Here is a 27769-nt window from a genome sequence, read left to right on the forward strand (position 1 = left end):
TACCAGATCAATGTGGAGCTATATACAGGAGTACCAGTACCAGATTAACATGCAGGGGTACGAGCTATTTGAGGTAGATATGTACATCAAGGCAGGTTAAGTGACTAGGCATCATAGATAATATGTTTCAAATGTGTAAAAGTGTGTGTTGTGTGTGTGCGTATGTGGGTTTTATTTGACTAAAACATGGTTGATTTCTTCAGGGCTCCTGGCCAGTAAGGTTGGTTTCTTCAGGGCTCCTGGCCAGTAAGGTTGGTTTCTTCAGGGCTCCTGGCCAGTAAGGTTGGTTTCTTCAGGGCTCCTGGCCAGTAAGGTTGGTTTCTTCAGGGCTCCTGGCCAGTAAGGTTGATTTCTTCAGGGCTCCTGGCCAGTAAGGTTGATTTCTTCAGGGCTCCTGGCCAGTAAGGTTGATTTCTTCAGGGCTCCTGGCCAGTAAGGTTGATTTCTTCAGGGCTCCTGGCCAGTAAGGTTGGTTTCTTCAGGGCTCCTGGCCAGTAAGGTTGGTTTCTTCAGGGCTCCTGGCCAGTAAGGTTGGTTTCTTCAGGGCTCCTGGCCAGTAAGGTTGGTTTCTTCAGGGCTCCTGGCCAGTAAGGTTGGTTTCTTCAGGGCTCCTGGCCAGTAAGGTTGATTTCTTCAGGGCTCCTGGCCAGTAAGGTTGATTTCTTCAGGGCTCCTGGCCAGTAAGGTTGATTTCTTCAGGGCTCCTGGCCAGTAAGGTTGATTTCTTCAGGGCTCCTGGCCAGTAAGGTTGGTTTCTTCAGGGCTCCTAGCCAGTAAGGTTGGTTTCTTCAGGGCTCCTAGCCAGTAAGGTTGGTTTCTTCAGGGCTCCTAGCCAGTAAGGTTGGTTTCTTCAGGGCTCCTGGCCAGTAAGGATGGTTTCTTCAGGGCTCCTGGCCAGTAAGGTTGATTTCTTCAGGGGTCCTGGCCAGTAAGGTTGGTTTCTTCAGGGCTCCTGGCCAGTAAGGATGGTTTCTTCAGGGCTCCTGGCCAGTAAGGTTGATTTCTTCAGGGGTCCTGGCCAGTAAGGTTGGTTTCTTCAGGGCTCCTAGCCAGTAAGGTTGGTTTCTTCAGGGCTCCTAGCCAGTAAGGTTGGTTTCTTCAGGGCTCCTGGCCAGTAAGGATGGTTTCTTCAGGGCTCCTAGCCAGTAAGGTTGTTGAGAATGTAGGGGTGGTGGTGTGATAAGAGGACTACTATAAATGCAACACTTACAAGCAGCAGCAGCTCCTCTGACTCATCACTAAGCCACATACATCCTGTTGGGAGGAGTGGAGGGGCAGCCTCACTGAAGAGAATTGCAATAGTTTAAAATACCTTGCTTTACTGTACTTGTGAAATAATTTCATTATTCAATAGCAAACTGCTGGTAAACAGACTGAGTTTTAGTTGAGATGGAGAGGAGACAAGAAGAAGCCACTTTAGACACCCAGGGATGAGGAGACCAGCTGGGACCAGAATCTGACATCACAGGTCACTAACGCTCCTCCCACTAAAGCAATTAGAATTTGTTTGAGGAACGACTACGCTTCACAGGCAGAAATCACATCGGCCCGGAGACGCCCACCGTCCGTCGACACGGAGACTGGAGCTCCTCCATAGACACACATTAACATCATGTTGGTGAACACAGTTGAAAGGATGAACGGAGAACCCTTGAGATTCAGTCGAGGATTATTTCTCACAAGGTCAACCAACTACTCAGTCACACCACTTATGTTATACACAAGTACTCAATCCATTTGATGTTCACACCATGAATTAACTCATTAAATATCAATTTATTCATGTTTCCTTTCTCTCTCTTACAAAGAATACAATCTGGTCTACAAAATTCAGAGCGTGGAAAGTGTTGGTCAAAACACAGGAGAGTGTCCCCCGACCCAAAATCTTCCCTCCCCTTGTCACTCCTTGTATCGGTATCCATGTGACCCCCCCCCCAAACTGTTCCTGCACCGTCTGACAACACTGCCACAGTGTTTCCCCAGGCCGGTACGTTAAGTTACCTCACAGAAAAATATCATCAACAGGAGCTAAACTACAGTGGAACTGAGACTGATAGACATGTGGATGGATCACAGCCCCCCACCCACCCACCCCCCCACCCAAAACAACACATTTGAGAAAGTGCTACATTGTTCTCGTTGTTAGCATCGTCAGCGGTGATTTGTGCCGGCCGGCCTTCTACCCACCAGACAGACTCCTCCAGCCCCAGGACCCAGCCTGCCCTGCTCTGAGTCTTCCCCCACCCCCCCGAGGGTGGTGTTGGACCAAGTTGGGCTCTGGACTCCAGACTGGCCCTCTCAAAGCTGGGGCCCCAGAAGCAGGGGAGAAGGGCGGTGAGGGGTGGGGCAGTTCAAGGAGCGGTGGGGCTATATCAGGGCCAGCTGATGCTGACTAGCTGAGCCCACTGGCAGGGCACCGGAGGGGTGGTGAGGATGGAGGTGGCGCCCCCCTCAGGCCACATAGTGGTACTGGTTGGGACTCTCCTTGTCTCTCTCCATGTAGTCTCTGTCGATCAGCGACTCAATCCGCTTCTTCAGGTCTCCAGGCTGAGGAGAGAACACACAGAGGAATGACACACTGAGGAGAGAACACACAGAGGAATGACACACTGAGGAGAGAACACACAGAGGAATGACACACTGAGGAGAGAACACACAGAGGAATGACACACTGAGGAGAGAACACACAGAGGAATGACACACTGAGGAGAGAACACACAGAGGAATGACACACTGAGGAGAGAACACACAGAGGAATGACACACTGAGGAGAGAACACACAGAGGAATGACACACTGAGGAGAGAACACACAGAGGAATGACACACTGAGGAGAGAACACACAGAGGAATGACACACTGAGGAGAGAACACACAGAGGAATGACACACTGAGGAGAGAACACACAGAGGAATGACACACTGAGGAGAGAACACACAGAGGAATGACACACTGAGGAGAGAACACACAGAGGAATGACACACTGAGGAGAGAACACACAGAGGAATGACACACTGAGGAGAGAACACACAGAGGAATGACACACTGAGGAGAGAACACACAGAGGAATGACACACTGAGGAGAGAACACACAGAGGAATGACACACTGAGGAGAGAACACACAGAGGAATGACTCTGAAGGGTATGCAGCGTAGAGCTGAGGGTATACAGTGCAGTTTACTTGATGCGAATGCCTGTTTCGCATGTGACTATATTTCAGGGTAGGAAAAAAGAACAAAAGCTAAAGAAAAGAAATGAGAGAGAGTGAAGATGAAAGAGCACCTTGACGGGGAACTTGAGCTGGTTGTATAGTTCTGACACCAACAGGTTGTGGCCCAGAGTTTTCCTCATCTTCATGATGCGTACAACGGCCGCGTCGATCTGGTACTGTCTGTCCTGAAACACACGCTCAGTGGTGCTCACCTGCTCCTCAACCTGGACACACACACACACACACAGAGAGAAACAACACAAACAATTGTAATTCACCATTTATTTTCTGTGAATATTTCACTTCCTGAATGAAATGACTCCAACTCTAGAGTTGGCTGTGTGAATGCATGATGGTCACACTTCCTCCAATGATGGGCAAGGGAGAACTCCAAACTTAGGCAATAAGATTTAAATGACGGGAACTTGAGGTGTCAACCTCAGTGGAAAGCACCATTATATGGATGAATTAGTCTGATATAACACAATGATTAGAGTCAGCACTCCTTTCTGTTCAACAGGCAGGTACAGACCTGACAATGTACCGTTTCCTTCACAGAGAGGTGTTAACCCTACCGTTTCCTTCACAGAGACAGAGAGAGGTGTTAACCCTACCGTTTCCTTCACAGAGACAGAGACAGGTGTTAACCCTACCGTTTCCTTCATCTGAATCTGGTTGATCTTGATGCGGAACAGTTTGTGTCTGAAGTCGTTGTTGAAGTTGAAGCGGTCTCCGTCTTCTATGTCCTTCCCCCGGGGACTTTTATTGAGGACGCGCGCCTTCCCACAGGCCAGAGACTGCAGGGTTCGCCTCAACTCACCCTCCTCTGGGGACGGAAAGGGGACACAGATCACGGTTACACTACCTCCTTTCATCAAGTTTAATTGGGGAAATTACTTACGTTTCATGAATGAGCCAAAATGTTATTTACCCCAAATACGCAATGAGATTAATGTAGAAGAGAGATAGAGGTGATGTGAAGGGCACTCAACATGTACGGCACTGACACAGATCACTGATGACTGGTTAAAAGAAATGGATCAGATTGCAGGAGCTGTACTGTCAGAATTCAGTGAAGCCTTTGATATTATTGACCCTAACCGGTTGTTGAGAAAAGGTGTGTTTTCTAACCTCAGCTCTGAATCTACGATATGGTAATCTAATAGAACCTTCTCTTATGTCAAACATGTAAAGTGTGGTGTACCGCAGGGCCGCTCCAAGTCCTCTATATTTTTGTTCAGTATAGAAAAAGTAAACGCAACAAGTGTTGGTTCCATGTTTCATGAGCAGAAATAAGAGCCCACAAATGTTTCATAACCACAAAATGCGTATTTCTCTCAAATTTTGTGCACAAATTTGTTTACATCCCCATTAGTGAACATTTCTCCTTTGCAAAGATAATCCATCCACCTGACAGGTGTGGCTTATCAAGAAGCTGATTGAAGAGCATGATCATTACACAGGTGCACCTTGTGCTGGGGGCAATAAAAGGCAACTAAAATGTGCAGTTGTGTCACAACACAATGCCACAGACGTCTGAAGTTAAGGGAGTGTGCAATTGGCATGCTGACTGCAGGAATGTCCACCAGAGCTGTTGCCAGAGAATTGAACGTTCATTTATCTACCATAAGCTGCAGCCAATGTAGTTTTAGATAATATGGCAGTACGTCCAACTGGCCTCACAACAGCAGACCACCTGTTACCACACCAGCCCAGGACTGCCACAGCTGGCCTCAACAGCAGACCACCTGTTACCACACCAGCCCAGGACTGCCACAGCTGGCCTCACAACAGCAGACCACCTGTTACCACACCAGCCCAGGACTGCCACAGCTGGCCTCACAACAGCAGACCACCTGTTACCACACCAGCCCAGGACTGCCACAGCTGGCCTCAACAGCAGACCACCTGTTACCACACCAGCCCAGGACTGCCACAGCTGGCCTCACAACAGCAGACCACCTGTTACCACACCAGCCCAGGACTGCCACAGCTGGCCTCAACAGCAGACCACCTGTTACCACACCAGCCCAGGACTGCCACAGCTGGCCTCAACAGCAGACCACCTGTTACCACACCAGCCCAGGACTGCCACAGCTGGCCTCAACAGCAGACCACCTGTTACCACACCAGCCCAGGACTGCCACAGCTGGCCTCAACAGCAGACCACCTGTTACCACACCAGCCCAGGACTGCCACAGCTGGCCTCAACAGCAGACCACCTGTTACCACACCAGCCCAGGACTGCCACAGCTGGCCTCAACAGCAGACCACCTGTTACCACACCAGCCCAGGACTGCCACAGCTGGCCTCAACAGCAGACCACCTGTTACCACACCAGCCCAGGACTGCCACAGCTGGCCTCACAACAGCAGACCACCTGTTACCACACCAGCCCAGGACTGCCACAGCTGCAGGTTAGTCTGAGACCAGCCACCCGGACAGCTGATGAAACTGACCAGTATTTCTGTCTGTAATAAAGCCCTTGAGGGGAAAACCTCATTCTGATTGGCTGAGACTGGCTGCGCCAGAGATTCGGGCCTCATTTATTTATTTTAATGGACCGATTTCCTTATATGAACTAACTCAGTAAAACTGTTGAAATTGTTGCGTTGACATTTTTTGTTCAGTATATTTTTACCAATGACCTGCCACTGGCATTAAACAAAGCGTGTGTGTCTATGTAAGCTGATGATTCAACCTTATACACATCAGAAACCACAGCTAGTGAAGTCACTGAAACCCTTAAAGAGTTGCAGTCTGTTGTGGAATGGGGGGCCAGTAATAAACTGGTCCTGAACATCTCTAAAACTAAGAGCTTTGTATTTGGTACAAATCATTCCTTAAGTGCTAGACCTCAGCTGAATCTGGTAATGAATGGTGTGGCTGTTGAACAAGTTGAGGAGACTAAATAGCCGGAATAAAGAGATGCTCTGCTTTTTGACTCCACAAAGCAAGTCCTGCAGGCTCTAGTTTTATCCTGATTATTGTCCAGTCATGTGGTCAAGTTCTGCAGGCTCTAGTTTTATCCTGATTATTGTCCAGTCATGTGGTCAAGTTCTGCAGGCTCTAGTTTTATCCTGATTATTGTCCAGTCATGTGGTCAAGTTCTGCAGGCTCTAGTTTTATCCTGATTATTGTCCAGTCATGTGGTCAAGTTCTGCAGGCTCTAGTTTTATCCTGATTATTGTCCAGTCATGTGGTCAAGTGCTACAAAGAAAAACCTAGTTAAGCTGCAGCTGGCCCAGAACAGAGCAGAAGGTCTTGCTCTTCATTGTAATCAGAGGGATAATATAGAAACTATCCATACCAGTCTGTCTTGGCTGAGAGCTGAGGAAAGACTGACTGCATCACTTCTTGTTTTTATAAAAACACTGTTGGAAATTCCAAATGGTCACCTCACACCAGACCTGCCACCAGACCTGCCCTGCCACCAGACCAGACCTGCCCTGCCACCAGACCAGACCTGCCCTGCCACCAGACCAGACCTGCCCTGCCACCAGACCAGACCTGCCCTGCCACCAGACCTGCCCTGCCCTGCCACCAGACCTGCCCTGCCCTGCCACCAGACCTGCCCTGCCACCAGACCAGACCAGACCAGACCTGCCACGCCACCAGACCAGACCAGCCACGCCACCAGACCAGACCAGCCACGCCACCAGACCAGACCAGCCACGCCACCAGACCAGACCAGCCACGCCACCAGACCAGACCAGACCAGCCACGCCACCAGACCAGCCACGCCACCAGACCAGCCACGCCACCAGACCAGACCAGCCACGCCACCAGACCAGACCAGCCACGCCACCAGACCAGACCAGACCAGCCACGCCACCAGACCAGACCAGCCACGCCACCAGACCAGACCAGCCACGCCACCAGACCAGCCACGCCACCAGACCAGCCACGCCACCAGACCAGACCAGCCACGCCACCAGACCAGACCAGACCAGCCACGCCACCAGACCAGACCAGACACGCCACCAGACCAGACCAGACCAGCCACGCCACCAGACCAGACCAGCCACGCCACCAGACCAGACCTGCCACGCCACCAGACCAGACCAGACCAGCCACGCCACCAGACCACCAGACCCCAGCCAGCCACCAGACCAGACCAGCCACGCCACCAGACCAGACCAGCCACGCCACCAGACCAGACCAGACCAGCCACGCCACCAGACCAGACCAGACCTGCCACGCCACCAGACCAGACCAGACCAGACCTGCCACGCCACCAGACCAGACCTGCCACCAGACCAGACCTGCCACCAGACCAGACCTGCCACGCCACCAGACCAGACCAGACCTGCCACGCCACCAGACCAGACCAGACCTGCCACGCCACCAGACCAGACCAGACCTGCCACGCCACCAGACCAGACCAGCCACGCCACCAGACCAGACCAGACACGCCACCAGACCAGACCAGGCCAGACCTGCCACCAGACCAGACCTGCCACCAGACCAGACCTGCCACCAGACCAGACCAGCCACCAGACCAGACCAGCCACCAGACCAGACCAGCCACCAGACCAGACCAGCCACCAGACCAGACCAGCCACCAGACCAGACCAGCCACCAGACCAGACCTGCCACCAGACCAGACCAGCCACCAGACCAGACACGCCACCAGACCAGACCTGCCACCAGACCTGCCACGCCACCAGACCAGACCTGCCACGCCACCAGACCAGACCTGCCACGCCACCAGACCAGACCTGCCACCAGACCAGACCAGACCTGCCACCAGACCAGACCAGACCTGCCACCAGACCTGCCACCAGACCAGACCAGACCTGCCACCAGACCAGCCACGCCACCAGACCAGACCAGCCACGCCACCAGACCAGACCAGCCACGCCACCAGACCAGCCACGCCACCAGCCCAGACCAGCCACGCCACCAGACCAGACCAGCCACGCCACCAGACCAGACCAGCCACGCCACCAGACCAGACCAGACCAGCCACGCCACCAGACCAGACCAGACCTGCCACGCCACCAGACCAGACCAGACCTGCCACGCCACCAGACCAGACCAGACCTGCCACGCCACCAGACCAGACCAGACCTGCCACGCCACCAGACCAGACCAGACCAGACCTGCCACGCCACCAGACCAGACCTGCCACCAGACCAGACCTGCCACGCCACCAGACCAGACCTGCCACGCCACCAGACCAGACCAGCCACGCCACCAGACCAGACCAGCCACGCCACCAGACCAGACCAGCCACGCCACCAGACCAGACCAGCCACGCCACCAGACCAGACCAGCCACGCCACCAGACCAGACCAGCCACGCCACCAGACCAGACCAGCCACGCCACCAGACCAGACCAGGCCAGACCTGCCACCAGACCAGACCTGCCACCAGACCAGACCTGCCACCAGACCAGACCAGACCAGCCCAGACCAGCCACCAGACCAGACCAGCCACCAGACCAGACCAGCCACCAGACCAGACCAGCCACCAGACCAGACCAGCCACCAGACCAGACCAGCCACCAGACCAGACACCAGACCAGACCAGCCACCAGACCAGACCAGCCACCAGACCAGACCAGCCACCAGACCAGACCTGCCACCAGACCAGACCTGCCACCAGACCAGACCTGCCACCAGACCAGACACCAGACCAGACCTGCCACGCCACCAGACCAGACCTGCCACGCCACCAGACCAGACCTGCCACCAGACCAGACCAGACCTGCCACCAGACCAGACCAGACCTGCCACCAGACCAGACCAGACCTGCCACCAGACCAGACCAGACCTGCCACCAGACCAGCCACGCCACCAGACCAGACCAGCCACGCCACCAGACCAGACCAGCCACGCCACCAGACCAGCCACGCCACCAGCCCAGACCAGACCAGCCACGCCACCAGACCAGACACGCCACCAGACCAGACCAGCCACGCCACCAGACCAGACCAGACCAGACCAGCCACGCCACCAGACCAGACCAGACCAGCCACGCCACCAGACCAGACCAGACCAGACCAGCCACGCCACCAGACCAGACCAGCCACGCCACCAGACCAGACCAGACCAGCCACGCCACCAGACCAGACCAGACCAGCCACGCCACCAGACCAGACCAGACCAGACCAGCCACGCCACCAGACCAGACCAGACCAGACCAGCCACGCCACCAGACCAGACCAGACCAGCCACGCCACCAGACCAGCCACGCCACCAGACCAGACCAGACCAGCCACGCCACCAGACCAGACCAGACCAGCCACGCCACCAGACCAGCCACGCCACCAGACCAGACCAGACCAGCCACGCCACCAGACCAGACCAGCCACGCCACCAGACCAGACCAGACCAGCCACGCCACCAGACCAGACCAGCCACGCCACCAGACCAGACCAGACCAGCCACGCCACCAGACCAGACCAGACCAGCCACGCCACCAGACCAGACCAGACCAGCCACGCCACCAGACCAGACCAGACCAGCCACGCCACCAGACCAGACCAGACCAGCCACGCCACCAGACCAGACCAGACCAGACACGCCACCAGACCAGACCAGACCAGACACGCCACCAGACCAGACCAGACCAGACACGCCACCAGACCAGACCAGACCAGACCTGCCACGCCACGCCACCAGACCAGACCAGACCTGCCACGCCACGCCACGCCACCAGACCAGACCAGACCTGCCACCAGACCAGACCTGCCACCAGACCAGACCTGCCACCAGACCAGACCTGCCACCAGACCCAGACCTGCCACCAGACCAGACCTGCCACCAGACCAGACCTGCCACCAGACCAGACCTGCCACCAGACCAGACCTGCCACCAGACCAGACCTGCCACCAGACCAGACCTGCCACCAGACCAGACCTGCCACCAGACCTGCCACCAGGGGTCTTTTCACAGTCCCCAGGTCCAGAACAAATGAAATGTACAGTATTATACAGAGCCATGACTGCATGGAACTCTTCCGTCTTACAGAGCGCAAGTGGACCGCAAACCAACATCACAGCACCACGCCGCTCCCCATGTGACCTACGTGTGTGTGTGTGTGTGACTGTGTGTGTGTGTGTGTGACTGTGTGTGTGTGTGTTGACTGTGTGTGTGTGTGTGTGACTGTGTGTGTGTGTGTGTGTGTGTGCTGTGACTGTGTGTGTGTGTGACTGTGTGACTGTGTGTGTGTGACTGTGTGTGTGTGTGTGTGACTGTGTGTGTGTGTGACTGTGTGTGTGTGTGACTGTGTGTGTGTGTGACTGTGTGTGTGTGTGACTGTGTGTGTGTACTGACATGTATGTGGAACTGACAGACAACAGGTAGGTCACATGGGGAGAGGCCTGGTGCTGTGATGTTGCTTTATTTTCTGGTTACAATGACAAGACTACATGTTAATGTTTAAATGTTTGTACATTGTAAAATCAGTCTAATGTCTTCTTCATGATGTGTCGGAGCCCAGTAACACTAGCTGTCACCATTGGCATCGGTTAAAGGGGATCCTAATCAATCTAAACTGGAGATAAATAAGGAGAGTAGTTAGTTTGATCTAAGGAAAGGACCAGAGAAAATTCATGTAGACCTTTGTACCTATGAAGACAGACAGACAGACAGACAGAGACAGACAGACAGACAGAGACAGACAGACCGAGCGACAGACCGAGCGACAGACCGAGCGACAGACCGAGCGACAGACCGAGCGACAGACCGAGCGACAGACCGAGCGACAGACCGAGCGACAGACCGAGCGACAGACCGAGCGACAGACAGACAGCAGAAGGAACTGTACCTATGAAGACAGACAGACACACACAGAGACAGACACACACAGAGACAGACACACACAGAGACAGACACACACAGAGACAGACACACACAGAGACAGACAGCAGAAGGAACTGTACCTATGAAGACAGACAGACACACACAGAGACAGACAGACAGAGACAGACAGCAGAAGGAGCTGTACCTATGAAGACAGACAGACAGGGAGGGACGAGTTGTACCTATGAAGACAGACAGACAGAGGGAGGAGCTGTACCTATGCCAGTGGCTGATTTGATCTCCTCCACGCTGAACTCCTCCCCCTCGTTGAACATCAGTAGCACCAACGTCTGGAACAGAGAGACCTGCAGCTCCTTCTTACCCTGTAGACAGACACACAGTTAGAGACACGTCTGGAACAGAGACCTGCAACTCCTTGGTAAAAGACGCATTACAAATTTGACATTTCAAACAAAGAAAGCTGCCCATCTTCTAGGACAGTGCTGCTCTGGTCCTCACCTAGCATTTCTATTGTATCCCAGCATGTTCAACCTGGTGGGTATTTGAGGACCAGAGAAGCACTATTGTAGGGATACCTTCAGTCTCACCTCTTTAAACTCAGTCTTCAGAACAGCGTGGCCCAGGGTGGGCTGCCACTGGAGCTTCCTGCCACTGTGTTTCCCCAGATAGAACAGCTTGAATACCTCCTGGAGCTTCACCATCTGGGAAGAGCGAGGAGGGAGGGGAAGAGCGAGGAGGGAGGGGAAGAGCGAGGAGGGAGGGGAAGAGCGAGGAGGGAGGGGGAAGAGCGAGGAGGGAGGGGGAAGAGCGAGGGGAAGAGCGAGGGGAAGAGCGAGGAGAAGTGCGAGGAGAAGAGCGAGGGGAAGAGCGAGGAGGGAGGGGAAGAGCGAGGGGAAGAGCGAGGAGGGAGGGGAAGAGCGAGGAGGGAGGGGAAGAGCGAGGGGAAGAGCGAGGAGGGAGGGGAAAGAGCGAGGGGAAGAGCGAGGAGGGAGGGGAAGAGCGAGGGGAAGAGGGAGGGGGAGAGCGAGAGCGAGGGGGAGAGCGAGGGGGAGAGCGAGGAGGGAGGGGAAGAGCGAGGGGAAGAGCGAGGGGAAGAGCGAGGAGGGAGGGGAAGAGGGAGGGGGGAGAGCGAGGGGGGAGAGCGAGGGGGAGAGCGAGGGGGAGAGCGAGGGGGGAGAGCGAGGGGGAGAGGGGAAGAGCGAGGGGGAGAGCGAGGGGGAGAGCGAGGGGGAGAGCGAGGGGAGAGCGAGGGGGAGAGCGAGGGGGAGAGCGAGGGGGAGAGCGAGGGGGAGAGCGAGGGGGAGAGGGGGAGAGCGAGGGGGAGAGCGAGGGGGAGAGCGAGGGGGAGAGCGAGGGGGGAGAGCGAGGGGGAGAGCGAGGGGGAGAGCGAGGGGGAGAGCGAGGGGGAGAGCGAGGAGGGAGGGGAAGAGCGAGGAGGGAGGGGAAGAGCGAGGAGGAAAGAGCGAGGAGGGAAGAGCGAGGGGAAGAGCGAGGGGAAGAGCGAGGGGAAGAGCGAGGAGAAGTGCGAGGAGGGAGGGGAAGAGCGAGGGGAAGAGCGAGGAGGGAGGGGAAGAGCGAGGGGAAGAGCGAGGGGAAGAGCGAGGGGAAGAGCGAGGGGAAGAGCGAGGGGGAGAGCGAGGGGGAGAGCGAGGGGGAGAGCGAGGGGGAGAGCGAGGGGGAGAGCGAGGGGGAGAGCCGAGGGGAGAGCGAGGGGGAGAGCGAGGGGGAGAGCGGAGAGGGAGAGCGGAGGAGGGAGGGGAAGAGCGAGGAGGGAGGGGAAGAGCGAGGAGGGAGGGGGAAAGAGCGAGGAGGGAGGGGGAAAGAGCGAGGAGGGAGGGGAAGAGAGAGGAGGGAGGGGGAAGAGAGAGGAGGGAGGGGGAAGAGCGAGGGGGAAGAGGGAGGGGGGAGAGCGAGGGGGAGAGCGAGGGGAAGAGCGAGGGGAAGAGCGAGGGGGAGAGCGAGGGGGAGAGCGAGGGGGAGAGCGAGGGGAAGAGCGAGGGGAAGAGCGAGGGGAAAGAGCGAGGAGGGAGGGGAAGAGGGAGGGGGAGAGCGAGGGGGAGAGCGAGGGGGAGAGCGAGAGCGAGGGGGAGAGCGAGGGGGAGAGCGAGGGGGAGAGCGAGGGGGAGCGCGAGGGGGAGAGCGAGGGGGAGAGCGAGGGGGAGAGCGAGGGGGGAGGAGCGAGGGGGAGAGCGAGGGGGAGAGCGAGGGGGAGAGCGAGGGGGAGAGCGAGGAGGAGAGCGAGGAGGAGAGCGAGGAGGGAGAGGGGAGAGCGAGAGGGGAGAAGCGAGGGGGGAGAGCGAGGGGGAGAGCGAGGGGGGAGCGAGGGGGAGAGAGCGAGGGGGGAGAGCGAGGGGGAGAGCGAGGGGGAGAGGGGAAGAGCGAGGGGAAGAGAGAGGGGGGGAGAGCGAGGGGGGGAGGGAGGGGGGGGGGAGAGCGGGGGAGAGCGAGGGGGAGAGCGAGGGGGGGAGAGCGAGGGGGAGAGCGAGGGGGAGAGCGAGGGGGGAGAGCGAGGGGGAGAGCGAGGGGGAGGGGGAAGAGCGAGGGGGGGAGAGCGAGGGGGAGAGCGAGGGGGAGAGCGAGGGGGGAGAGCGAGGGGGGAGAGCGAGGGGGGAGGAGCGAGGAGGGGAGGGGAAGAGCGAGGGGGAGAGCGAGGGGGAGAGCGAGGGGGAGAGCGAGGGGGAAGAGCGAGGAGGGAGGGGAGAGCGAGGAGGGAGGGGAGAGCGAGGAGGGAGGGGGAAGAGCGAGGAGGGAGGGGGAAGAGCGAGGAGGGAGGGGGAAGAGCGAGGAGGGAGGGGGAAGAGCGAGGAGGGGAGGAGGGAAGAGCGAGGAGGGAGGGGAAGAGCGAGGAGGGAGGGGAAGAGCGAGGAGGGAGGGGAAGAGCGAGGAGGGAGGGGAAGAGCGAGGAGGGAGGGGGAAGAGCGAGGAGGAAGAGCAAGGAGGGAGGGGGAAGAGCGAGGAGGGAGGGGGAAAGAGCGAGGGGAAGAGCGAGGGGAAGAGCGAGGGGGGAGAGCGAGGAGGGAGGGGAAGAGCGAGGAGGGAGGGGAAGAGCGAGGAGGGAGGGGAAGAGCGAGGAGGGAGGGGGAAGAGCGAGGGGAAGAGCGAGGGGGAGAGCGAGGAGGGAGGGGAAGAGCGAGGAGGGAGGGGAAGAGCGAGGAGGGAGGGGAAGAGCGAGGAGGGAGGGGAAGAGCGAGGAGGGAGGGGGAAGAGGGAGGGGGAAGAGCGAGGGGGAAGAGCGAGGAGGAAGAGCGAGGAGGGAGGGGAAGAGCGAGGAGGGAGGGGGAAGAGCGAGGAGGGAAGAGCGAGGAGAAGAGCGAGGAGAAGAGCGAGGAGAAGAGCGAGGAGAAGAGCGAGGAGGGAGGGGAAGAGCGAGGGGAAGAGCGAGGAGGGAGGGGAAGAGCGAGGGGAAGAGCGAGGAGCGAGGGGAAGAGCGAGGGGAAGAGCGAGGAGGGAGGGGGAAAGAGCGAGGGGAAAGAGCGAGGAGGGAGGGGAAGAGCGAGGGGAAGAGCGAGGGGAGGAGGGAGGGGAGAGCGAGGAGCGAGGGGGAGAGCGAGGGGGAGAGCGAGGGGGGAGAGCGAGGGGGAGAGCGAGGGGGAGAGCGAGGGGGAGAGAGCGAGGGGGGAGAGCGAGGGGGAAGAGCGAGGAGGAGGGGGAAGAGCGAGGAGGGAGGGGGAAGAGCGAGGAGGGAGGGGGAAGAGCGAGGAGGGAGGGGAAGAGCGAGGAGGAAGAGCGAGGAGGGAGGGGGAAGAGCGAGGAGGAAGAGCGAGGAGGGAGGGGGAAGAGCGAGGAGGAAGAGCGAGGAGGGAGGGGGAAGAGCGAGGAGGAAGAGCGAGGAGGGAGGGGAAAGAGCGAGGAGGAAGAGCGAGGAGGGAGGGGGAAGAGCGAGGGGAAGAGGGAGGAGGGAGGGGAGAGAAACTTTATATAGGCTTCATAAAACCTAACCAACACTCAGATTAGATTCATACCTTCCACAATACTTTTTGCTAGCATACACACCACCCAACCACACACAGACATACCTCAGGGGGCAGGTGGACCTCCATAGGAGTGTAGGAGGGCCAGTAGCCCATGGTGAGGATGTTGACCGTCAGCTCCAGCTGGCTGGGCTCACTCTGGTTCTGGGTGTACTGGAGGAGACAGACAACCTGATTCAATACATTCATGTACTGGAGGAGACAGACAACCTGATTCAATACATTCATGTACTGGAGGAGACAGACAACCTGATTCAATACATTCAAGCCATTTTGCCACAACTCTGGAAGTATGCTTGGGGTCATTGTCTATTTGGAAAACCCATTTGCGACCAAGCTTCAACTTCCTGACTGATGTCTTGAGATGTTGCTTCAATATATCCACAATTTTCCATCCTCGTGATGCCATCCATTTTGTGAAGTGCACCAGTCCCTCCTGCAGCAAAGCACCCCCACAACATGATGCTGCCAACCCCGTGATTCATGGTTGGGATGGTGTTCTTCGGCTTGCAAGCCTCCCCCCTTTTCCTCCAAACATAACGATGGTCATTATGGCCAAACAGTTCCATTTGTGTTTCATCAGACCAGAGGACGTTTTTCCAAAAAGTTTGATCTTTGTCCCCATGTGCAGTTGCAAACCGCAGTCTGGCTTTTTTATGCAGTTTTGGAGCAGTGGCTTCTTCCTTGCTGAGCGGCTTTTCAGGTTGTCGATATAGGACTTGTTTTACTGTGGATATAGATACTTTTGTACCCATGTTTCCTCCAGCATCTTCACAAGGTCCTTTGCTGATGTTCTGGGATTGTTTTGCACTTTTCGCACCAAAGTACGTTCATCTCTAGGAGACAGAACGCGTCTCCTTCCTGAACGGTATGACAGCTGCGTGGTCCCATGGTGTTTATACTTGCGTATTATTGTTTGTACATATGAACGTGGTACGTTCAGGCATTTGGAAATTGCTCCCAAGGATGAACCAGACTTGTGGAGGAATACCATTATTTTTCTGAGGTCTTGGCTGATTTCTTTTGATTTTCCCATGATGTCAAGCAAAGAGGCACTGAGTTTGAAGGTAGGCCTTGAAATACATCCACAGGTACACCTCCAATTGACTCAAATGATGTCAATTATCCTATCAGAAGCTTCTACTGCCATGACATTTTCTGGAATTTTCCAAGCTGTTTAAAGGCACAGTCAATTTAGTGTTTGTAAACTTCTGACCCACTGGAATTGTGACAGTGAATTATAAGTGAAATAATCTGTCTGTAAACAATTGTTGGAAAAATAACTTGTGTGATGCACAAAGTAGATGTCCTAACCAACTTGCCAAAGCTATAGTTTGTTAACAAGAAATTTGTGGAGTGGTTGAAGAACAAGTTTTAATGACTCCAACCTCAGTGTATGTAAACTTCCGACTTCAACTGTAGCCATGTCAGTAAGCTAGCTAGCTACAACTGTAGCCATGTCAGTAGGCTAGCTAGCTACAACTGTAGCCATGTCAGTAGGCTAGCTAGCTACAACTGTAGCCATGTCAATAGGCTAGCTAGCTACAACTGTAGCCATGTCAGTAGGCTAGCTAGCTACAACTGTAGCCATGTCAGTAAGCTAGCTAGCTACAACTGTAGCCATGTCAGTAGGCTAGCTAGCTACAACTGTAGCCATGTCAGTAGGCTAGCTAGCTACAACTGTAGCCATGTCAGTAGGCTAGCTAGCTACAACTGTAGCCATGTCAGTAGGCTAGCTAGCTACAACTGTAGCCATGTCAGTAGGCTAGCTAGCTACAACTGTAGCCATGTCAGTAGGCTAGCTAGCTACAACTGTAGCCATGTCAGTAGGCTAGCTTGCTAAAACAGCTCCACAGCTGAAAGTCACGGCACTGGTGACCAACGTCCTGCCACACAACTTGTACAGGAGACAGCTACCCGTTTTCTTCCTTCTCACAATTGCAAACTGATAAATCCCTGTCACAACATTTGTAATAATTTAGCTAGTTATTCTTCCTATTTCATGGAGTCATACCGAGAGCGCAGTGAAATAAAACAATGAGGAACTACAGTATGTTTTGATTTTAAAATGGTGGACACTAAATTTTCAAATAGGAGTTCCACGTCCTACAAGACAGATGGGTTGAGGGACGAGCGTCATGGAGGAGTGACCTACAGGACAGATGGGTTGAGGGACGAGCGTCACGGAGGAGTGACCTACAGGACAGATGGGTTGAGGGACGAGCGTCACGGAGGAGTGACCTACAGGACAGATGGGTTGAGGGACGAGCGTCACGGAGGAGTGACCTACAAGACAGATGGGTTGAGGGACGAGCGTCACGGAGGAGTGACCTACAGGACAGATGGGTTGAGGGACGAGCGTCACGGGAGGAGTGACCTACAGGACAGATGGGTTAAGGGACGAGCGTCACGGAGGAGTGACCTACAGGACAGATGGGTTGAGGGACGAGCGTCACGGAGGAGTGACCTACAGGCAGGGGTTGAGGGACGAGCGTCACGGAGGAGTGACCTACAGGACAGATGGGTTGAGGGACGAGCGTCACGGAGGAGTGACCTACAGGACAGATGGGTTGAGGGACGAGCGTCACGGAGGAGTGACCTACAGGACAGATGGGTTGAGGGACGAGCGTCACGGAGGAGTGACCTACAGGACAGATGGGTTGAGGGACGAGCGTCACGGAGGAGTGACCTACAGGACAGATGGGTTGAGGGACGAGCGTCACGGAGGAGTGACCTACAGGACAGATGGGTTGAGGGACGAGCGTCACGGAGGAGTGACCTACAGGACAGATGGGTTGAGGGACGAGCGTCACGGAGGAGTGACTACAGGACAGATGGGTTGAGGGACGAGCGTCACGGAGGAGTGACCTACAGGACAGATGGGTTGAGGGACGAGCGTCACGGAGGAGTGACCTACAGGACAGATGGGTTGAGGGACGAGCGTCACGGAGGAGTGACGACAACATTGTCTCAAGTCAGATGGCATCTATGATTCCCTGGTGGTAAATGTATATTACAGTAACTATTTCAGTGATATTGAGGAGTGTGTGTTAACCTGTTTGTACTGGATCATGACGTCTTTGGAGAGCTCCATGTCCTTAAACATCCCCTCCAGCTTACTGGTGAAGGCCGCTCCACACTCTGCAGGGACAGGAAGTCAAACCATCACACTCACTTCCTGTTAACAAGTTTTATAGAGTATTACAAAAGGTGGTTCGAGCCCTGAATGCTGATTGACTGACAGCCGTGGTATGTCAGACCGTATACCACGGGTATGACTAAACATTTATTTCTACTGCTCTAATTACGTTGGTAACCAGTTTAACATAGCAATAAGGCACCTCAGGGGTTTGTGGTATACGGCCAATATACCACGGCTAAGGGCTGTATCCAGGCACTCCGCGTTGCGTCGTGCTTAAGAACAGCCCTTAGCCGTGGTGTATTGGCCCTATACCACACCAGCTACAGGCCTTACTGCTTAAATACATTGCATGACCTGTTGACTGTGGTGGTGGTTCTACAGTCACACACCAGCGGTAGTGACAAACCACCGATGGGCTCACCTCCCTGCTGAGGCAACAATCAGCATCTGCCGGAGGACATGACATTATCCCACAGACACAGGGCCTAAAATAAAAACACCCGCCAAATGCGGGTAGATTTTGACATTGGCGGGTAGAGACGTCCATTTCACCAGCCATGTTGGCGGGTAAAGACGTCTATTTCACCAGCCATGTTGGTGGGTAAAGACGTCTATTTCACCAGCCATGTTGGTGGGTAGAGACGTCTATTTCACCAGCCATGTTGGTGGGTAGAGACGTCTATTTCACCAGCCATGTTGGTGGGTAAAGACGTCTATTTCACCAGCCATGTTGGTGGGTAAAGACGTCTATTTCACCAGCCATGTTGGTGGGTAGAGACGTCTATTTCACCAGCCATGTTGGTGGGTGAGATGTCCATTTCACCAGCCATGTTGGTGGGTAGTCAGGGCAACAGAGCTCGAGCATTTCACTTACATTTACAAATAAACATGTAGTTAGAAGTCAAGTAGGAGAACATTTATAACTAAATAAATGCTGCAGTAACTGTGTCGTTTTGTTTCATAGATGGTAGATAATCACAAAGAACTAGGTATCCTCTAAAATATATATATATATATATATATATATATATATCTATCTATCCAGTGAGGCGCAGCAACAATGCCTGGCTGGGGAGCTGTGAACACTGGGATTGAAAGTGCTCAAGATGCACAGGCATAGAAGTCTAATTTACTGGAAAGTCCACTGAAGTGAGAACTTGTGTTCCTTGGCTATTTACATTGTTTTGTTCACAAGCTACGTTTGAGTTTCAATGTTTGACTGTGCTTCATCTGCCAGTGAAGACGTCAGCTACGAGTCAGACCATCTACTCTAATATCTCACAGGCAGCAGCAGCTGAAGTACCATCGTTGCCACGGTAACCTGCCGCCCTTAAAGGGGCGGCTTAACATGTCTCATCTGCGATATTTTGGTTAAAAAGGTTTGTTAAAATGATTAGCAATATACCACATCACTTCTTACTAGTAATACATTTGTTTTTGAAGCATTACAAAGCTTGCTCATTGGTTTCTTTTGTAACAAAACAATATTTTGTCTGGTAATAAAACTGGAGTGGCTGTTAGACCAAAAAGTTAGTTTTAGTCCCTACCCACAGACAAAGCCTGCTACAACACATATCATAACACTGCATTGGAGATCACTGCATTCTATCCTGTTATCATACAGTGTTTGAGTTTGGACAACTTACCGTGTTTGAGTTTGGACAGCATGGACTTCTCAGCGTCCACGGAGGCACTCTTCCCAACGAGCAGGCGTTTGGCCAGGTCCTTCTTATAAAAGGCCTCGAACACATCCTTCCCATGGATGAAGCGGAAGATGATCATGATCTTGTCTAGAATCCTCTCCATCTCCTCCTCGGTAGCTTCCTTGTTGCCCGCCCGCAATTTACAGTCCACGTACTTCGCTGTGCAGAGACAGGACATCGCCAGTTAGATAAAACATACAGGAAACACTCATATCAACATACCAGGCGTGGGACCTCTGACTGGTATTTTAAGCAATAGAGCATTAGTTTTAAGATTCCAGGTAGGTGCCTTTAAATATCTCCTGCCCTGACTCTTTGCACACACAGCGGTCTTGTCCTCACCAATGAGTTCAGCAGGTTTGTTGGGTCTGTTGTTGATGAAAGCTTCAAAGGCCTCCTTCATAGCGTTGATGAAGCTCTCGTTTCTGTTGAAACAGCCCTGAGCCACGTTGTCCATCTTATCCTTAAAGTCCAACAGGTCTTGAACCATGTCCTTATCCTTCTCTGGGGTGCCCACAATCTCACCACCAAAACTCTGTTAGGAGACATCTCAGTGAGACAGGAATCAATAGAAGTGTTTCAGAGTGAGAGTAGTATAGAGAGAGGAGAGCGAGACAGAGAGCGTACCTTGATGTAGTCTCTCCAGTGCTGCAGCAGAGTGGGGAGTCCTCCCTTCACCTTACTGAAGAGCTGGTAGAGTAGAGCCAGCTCCATCACCCGGTTACCGTCTAACAGAATACTGAGACCTGGAGGAGAGGGTCAATATCACCCGGTTACCGTCTAACAGAATACTGAGACCTGGAGGAGAGGGTCAATATCACCCGGTTACCGTCTAACAGAATACTGAGACCTGGAGGAGAGGGTCAATATCACCCGGTTACCGTCTAACAGAATACTGAGACCTGGAGGAGAGGGTCAATATCACCCAGTTACCGTCTAACAGAATACTGAGACCTGGAGGAGAGGGTCAATATCACCCGGTTACCGTCTAACAGAATACTGAGACCTGGAGGAGAGGGTCAATATCACCCGGTTACCGTCTAACAGAATACTGAGACCTGGAGGAGAGGGTCAATATCACCCGGTTACCGTCTAACAGAATACTGAGACCTGGAGGAGAGGGTCAATATCACCCGGTTACCGTCTAACAGAATACTGAGACCTGGAGGAGAGGGTCAATATCACCCAGTTACCGTTCTAACAGAATACTGAGACCTGGAGGAGAGGGTCAATATCACCCGGTTACCGTCTAACAGAATACTGAGACCTGGAGGAGAGGGTCAATATCACCCGGTTACCGTCTAACAGAATACTGAGACCTGGAGGAGAGGGTTAATATCACCCGGTTACCGTCTAACAGAATACTGAGACCTGGAGGAGAGGGTCAATATCACCCAGTTACCGTCTAACAGAATACTGAGACCTGCAGGAGAGGGTCAATATCACATACTGCTGATAGATACCTTTCTGTAAGATGGCCGTCATGTGTTCTCCAAGCAGCTGCTTCTCTACATTAGAGATAAGTGGCTTCCTGTTGAATACAAACAGAGAGAGAGACATGATAAAGAGATGGACAAGGGGGTGAAAGAGAAAGTAAAGTGGTTCAAATCTGTGAGATGATCTAGTGTACTCTGATTGGAGCACAGGCCTGTCAGTCTAAGGGGTGTGGAGGAAGAGGCGGGTCTTACTGAGTGCTCTGGTCGAGGTAGCTGATGACACGATCGTTCTCTTCTTCCAACCGACGAGCCACGTGATGCAGGTACTCCGGCACCTGGACACACACACCACTTATGACAGTCACTAGGAGAAAGCCAGGTATGCTATCTATATAGGGGCGTGGTCATAATATGGAATTAAAGCATTTGATTGGCGGTTGTCACTCACATCTCGTTCCTGCATCAGCCTCTGTCCCTCTGCAGCGTACAGTCTGTTAGTCTCCATCAAAAAACGCTCCTCAAACGACTCTTTATACACCTGAGGAGAGAGACAGACACCAGGAGATCAGAGAATCTACATAGACCTGAGGAGAGAGACAATAGACACCAGGAGATCAGAGAATCTACATAGACCTGAGGAGAGAGACAATAGACACCAGGACATCAGAGAATCTACATAGACCTGAGGAGAGAGACAATAGACACCAGGAGACCTCCAGAGAATCTACATAGACCTGAGGAGAGAGACAATAGACACCAGGAGATCAGAGAATCTACATACTATCTGCCTATGGAACAATAGTTTTAGACTGCTAAGAAAATGCACTCATATGACTAGCAATTGACTGCCTTGACTTGATTGGTTCATTGGCCAAATGGTAAGACAAGCTTTATGAAGCATTGACCAATCACCTGCAGATCTGAGAGCATGCCCAGTAGGCTGCGGAGAAGGCTGCGGTCCACGGTCTCCCCGTTGCGTTCACGTTCAATCTGTTCCAGGATCCCATCGACCGTGCGCTTCTGGACAGCCCCGTCGCTCACGATGTGGTTCCGGAAGAGTTCCAGCCCGGTATCCCTGTGGAACACACACAGTCACGGTGGACGGTGAACAGTAACGGGCTGCATCCCAAATGGCACCCTATTTCCTACATAGTGAACTCTTTTAGCCCAATGAGGACCTAGTCAAAGGTAGTGCACTACGTAAGGAATAGGGAACCATTTCAGACATGGTCTCTGTCAGAGGACAGAAAGAAACGTTGACCATCTCAGAACAGGAAAAGCCGTTTGCCAGAGAATGGATGAATGTGTGTGTTTCCTAATAGCTAGTGGACAAGGCTCTTACCAGATGGAGGGGAGCAGGGAGTTCTGGAGCACGTAGGTCCGATCCAGGAACAGAAAGATACTCCGGATCATGATCTGCAGTAAACCAGGTTACACATAACACACTTACATTAGACTAATCTACAACATACATTTTACACAGATGAAATGTCACACGATAAACACAAAAGGTGAGATAAAGGCTGTCTGACTAACCGTCTGTCTGCAGTGGTCCTGCCAGCATCGGTTCATCCTCTTCAGGAAAGACAGGCTGTCCAGGGACTCTGTGAGGCGCTAAGGTTAAGGAACGGGCCTCAATTCAATCAAACAACAGTCAAACCCCCTCTCTTTGGACGGGGCCTCGGGTCGCACCAGGTTGTGGTTAAAAAAACATGACCTTCCGATGACTACAAACTGTAGTTAGTTTATACAGATCCCCGTTACAGGGATGTTCATTGTTTTTTATGTGCCATCAGTCCAAGCAGCGTGTCGCTGTGTGCAGCTAGCTGGTTGAAGAGGTCCAAAGTGCCCCCTGGGTGGCAGGTAGCCTAGCGGTTAGGAGAGTTGGGCCAGTAACCGGAAAGTTGCTGGTTCGAATCCCCGAGCCGACTAGGAGAAAATATGTCTATGTGCCATTAAGCAAAGCACCGTAAACCTAATTTCTCCTGTAAGTATCTCTGATAAGAGTGTCTGCTAAATGAACAACATGTCAAACGTAGTGGAACAGAGAGACTACTACACAGCGGCCCGCTGAGAAGACATACAGCTGGTACAGAGAGACTACTACACAGCGGCCCGCTGAGAAGACATACCGCTGGTACAGAGAGACTACTGCACAGCGGCCTGCTGAGAAGACATACCGCTGGTACAGAGAGACTACTGCACAGCGGCCTGCTGAGAAGACATACCGCTGGTACAGAGAGACTACTGCACAGCGGCCAGCTGAGAAGACATACCGCTGGTACAGAGAGACTACTGCACAGCGGCCTGCTGAGAAGACATACCGCTGGTACAGAGAGACTAATACACAGCGGCCTGCTGAGAAGACATACAGCGCTAAGACAGGAGGCTGCCAGGTTCCTTTTAAGCCCCCCCCCAGTCACAACTAACCAGATAAACAAGTGTTATCAGAGACCCAGGCCAAGGTTATCGTGGCAATGATGGTATTCCAGCCGCTGGATGGTCCGTGACAGTGTGCCTGTGAGATATTTATGCAATAAGGACTGAGGTGGTGTGGTATATGGCCAATATACCACGGTTAAGGGCTGTTCTTAAACACAACACATCACAGGGTGCCTGGATACAGCCCTTAGCTGAGGTATATTGGCTATATACCACAAACCCCCAAGGTGCCTTATTGCTATTATAAACTGGTTACCAACGTAATTACAGCAGTAAAAAATGTTGTCATACCACGGCTGTCAGCCAATCAGCATTCAGGGCTGGAACCAGCCAGGTTATAACACAGTAGACTAGTCTGACGTCTTCACTGGTAGTTGAAGCAAAGCCAAACATTGAAAAACAACGTAGCTTGTGAACAAAACAATGTAAATAGCCAAGAAACAAGGTGCAGCGATACAAATCAACTTTTCTATAAAACATGTTGATCTCCTCAGAGGAGACACTGTCATGCAGCATCATAAATGACAGATGTTCTTATCAAGTCGACTTGTAACCTACCAAACAGGCTTTTATAAACATCCACACCCACTGGCAAAGATATAGGAGCACACTTTCACACACAAAGACACAGTGTAAAGGATATTCTCTAAACTGATGTATCTGGGCCTGGACATGGTCCTCACAGACCTGACGGAGCTGCTTGTAGAGTGTGGGGGAGACTTTATAGGAACACAGGTTCTCCACCGCCTGAAACAGAGACAGGGAAACATACTAAGTATTCCTCAATTCTGGAAGTCATCCCTCCCTGTTTAGTGGCTTTATAATAGGAAAGACAGGATTAGCCAAGTCAACAGGCTGGTGAATGGTCAGAGTGATAGGGTTAACCAAGTCAACAGGCTGGTGAACGGTCAGAGTGATAGGGTTAACCAGGTCAACAGGCTGGTGAACGGTCAGAGTGATAGGGTTAACCAAGTCAACAGGCTGGTGAACGGTCAGAGTGATAGGGTTAACCAAGTCAACAGGCTGGTGAATGGTCAGAGTGATAGGGTTAACCAAGTCAACAGGCTGGTGAATGGTCAGAGTGATAGGGTTAACCAGGTCAACAGGCTGGTGAACGGTCAGAGTGATAGGGTTAACCAAGTCAACAGGCTGGTGAATGGTCAGAGTGATAGGGTTAACCAAGTCAACAGGCTGGTGAACGGTCAGAGTGATAGGGTTAACCAGGTCAACAGGCTGGTGAACGGTCAGAGTGATAGGGTTAACCAAGTCAACAGGCTGGTGAATGGTCAGAGTGATAGGGTTAACCAAGTTAACAGGCTGGTGGTTGGGTATACTGACTGCTGATGTGAGCTACAGAACCTGCTGGCTGGCATGGAGCAGCGCTCCTCTCCAATACTTTAAGACTAGAGAGGCAGTGTGTCCTAGGACCGATCTTTGCTGCCCCAGTTGGAATCGGGTATCGTCCCAAATGGCACCCTATACCCTAAATAGTACACCACATAGGGAATAGGGTGTCAGTTGGCACCACCAACCCAGACTGGCTGGGGCAACCAGCAGGTCACATGACAAGACAGCTGGAGTAATGGTACATATACAGACAGTAAAGGGTGAACAGCAGGTCACATGACAAGACAGCTGGAGTAATGGTACAGATACAGACAGTAAAGGGTGAACAGCAGGTCACATGACAAGACCCCTGGAGTAATGGTACAGATACAGACAGTAAAGGGTGAATAGCAGGTCACATGACAAGACAGCTGGAGTAATGGTACAGATACAGACAGTAAAGGGTGAACAGCAGGTCACATGACAAGACAGCTGGAGTAATGGTACAGATACAGACAGTAAAGGGCAACCAGCAGGTCACATGACAAGACAGCTGGAGTAATGGTACAGATACAGACAGTAAAGGGTGAACAGCAGGTCACATGACAAGACAGCTGGAGTAATGGTACAGATACAGACAGTAAAGGGTGAACAGCAGGTCACATGACAAGACAGCTGGAGTAATGGTACAGATACAGACAGTAAAGGGTGAACAGCAGGTCACATGACAAGACAGCTGGAGTAATGGTACAGATACAGACAGTAAAGGGCGAACAGCAGGTCACATGACAAGACAGCTGGAGTAATGGTACATATACAGACAGTAAAGGGCGAACAGCAGGTCACATGACAAGACAGCTGGAGTAATGGTACATATACAGACAGTAAAGGGCGAACAGCAGGTCACATGACAAGACAGCTGGAGTAATGGTACAGATACAGACAGTAAAGGGTGAACAGCAGGTCACATGACAAGACAGCTGGAGTAATGGTACAGATACAGACAGTAAAGGGTGAACAGTAGGTCACATGACAAGACAGCTGGAGTAATGGTACACAGATACAGACAGTAAAGGGTGAACAGCAGGTCACATGACAAGACAGCTGGAGTAATGGTGTCATACAGATGCAGACAATAAAAGTGCCCATATCGGTACATATTATTCACATGGAAACACGGACTTGGCTATAGGCATGTCATCAAGGCCCGGTGGACACATGAACTAGGCCTGTTTTAGAAAGGCAAATATGGGCTGTAGCTCTCCACAAACGATGCGTTTCATGTCCTGAAAGTGCCACTGTGTGCATGATGTTTGATGCTTTAGGCCTGACCTGGTAGAGTTCCTCTAGGTTGTACTTGATGGAGGTGCTGTTCTGGATGGCTCCTACCGCATCCCTCAGCTTCAGCCAGGTGTCCTCGGTGTAGTTGTCCGCCAGCTTTGGCCTGTCTGGGAACACACAACACAGTTACGCCACACCAAGGTAAAGCAAAATGGTTAGACAGACAATCAATGCAACCATTAGTTTTTTTAAGCCTCTAGCTGGGTACCTCATTTAAATGAGGAGAAATGTAAAGTTTATTTGTAAACAAGGAGAACATTGTTTGTAAACAGTTGACTATTGTTTGCATGCTCAACCATATGTCAATATCTGGCAGGGACAGTCAACAAATGTCAAAAATGTAATAGAATGCAAATATATATATATTTATTCTGCCAGAATGTCATTAGCTTGGTAAAGTTAGCTAGATGACGTAAACAGAGTTGAGCAATATTTCCAGGGTCTGGTTGCAACGGAATATTCTGTTGTTTACATGCCATGGCTATCAATTGCTTCAAATATGTCCCAAGCTAACTTGGTCTAGAAACTTCCTAGGCTACCCAGCTGGCCATCAAGGACAACTTTCAAATATGAACTTTAGTTACGCTGCCATTTATAGGGAGTTACACGTTACATAAGTAGAGTTAACTAGTTAGCCAATTACTAACAGATAGTTGATAGTCAGGCAAAACGGCTAAATAACGTTTAGCTAGCTAGCTAACGTTAACTAGCTATTCAGCACGCGTTACCTTTGAAATTTTTAATAACTAATTTCTTGGAGGCGCCAGTTTTGTTGGAGGCCAGGCCAGAAATCTTCGTCACTCCGTTGTTGTTGTGCTCCGTCAGAGCAGAGAAGTTTGCTTTCTTGTCCTGTCGTATGTCTTCTGCCATTATTAGATTAATGCAGAGGGCCGTTGTTGTGAAGAGTTGTTAGCTAACGTTAGCCTGTCAGCGGCACTTCTCCTCGTCCTCTCAAACGAGCCTAAAGTTGGATTATACAACTCTGACCCTGTTTCTTAAATCATTTACGATGCACCACTTAGTCCGATCCCTCACTTGAGCAAAAGTAGATACTTAGACCAAAGCCATAAAACTCAGGGAAACTTTTGGATGAACCGAACAACTGAAAATTAGATTTCGTTCAAGTAAGCTAACGCGTTAGCTAGCCTAGTTTAGTTAGCGAATCAAACAATTTAGTATATCCGCTGCGTCCCTCCCTGGCCCGTATTAAAATTAGGCAAATATTAAATGTTATATATTTCAGACTTTCATGTGTGAAACAAATTAAAAGCTATATTCAATCTGAAATGATCCATCATTATGCTACCGCTGGAGATGTGGCGCTAGCCACATAGCAAACATAACAAAATGGCTTTCTACACCCCCCTTGACAAGTGCATCTTGGGAGATTCGCATTCTACCCATGTGATGTTTGAATCTTCAACAG

At 52.5% G+C, this 27769-nt stretch overlaps 1 protein-coding gene across 1 annotated transcript; it reads right to left on the minus strand.

The window, feature by feature from the left end:
* Positions 1-1756: 1756 nt before the first annotated feature.
* cul4a (cullin 4A) lies at positions 1757-27708 on the minus strand. The gene is made up of 19 exons (XM_029741056.1): positions 27072-27708; positions 26335-26450; positions 24320-24423; positions 22771-22840; positions 22577-22650; positions 22147-22309; positions 21683-21772; positions 21487-21569; positions 21262-21329; positions 20426-20544; positions 20141-20333; positions 19742-19957; positions 18009-18094; positions 14999-15106; positions 11570-11683; positions 11239-11344; positions 3864-4036; positions 3282-3434; positions 1757-2547 (listed from the first exon to the last, which is right to left on the minus strand). The coding sequence occupies exons 1-19, from the start codon at positions 27211-27213 to the stop codon at positions 2452-2454; spliced, it is 2274 nt and encodes a 757-aa protein (XP_029596916.1). The 5' UTR covers positions 27214-27708; the 3' UTR covers positions 1757-2451.
* Positions 27709-27769: the final 61 nt, after the last annotated feature.

Source organism: Salmo trutta, chromosome 39 (assembly GCF_901001165.1).
Source record: "Salmo trutta chromosome 39, fSalTru1.1, whole genome shotgun sequence".
Classification (NCBI taxonomy): domain Eukaryota; kingdom Metazoa; phylum Chordata; class Actinopteri; order Salmoniformes; family Salmonidae; genus Salmo; species Salmo trutta.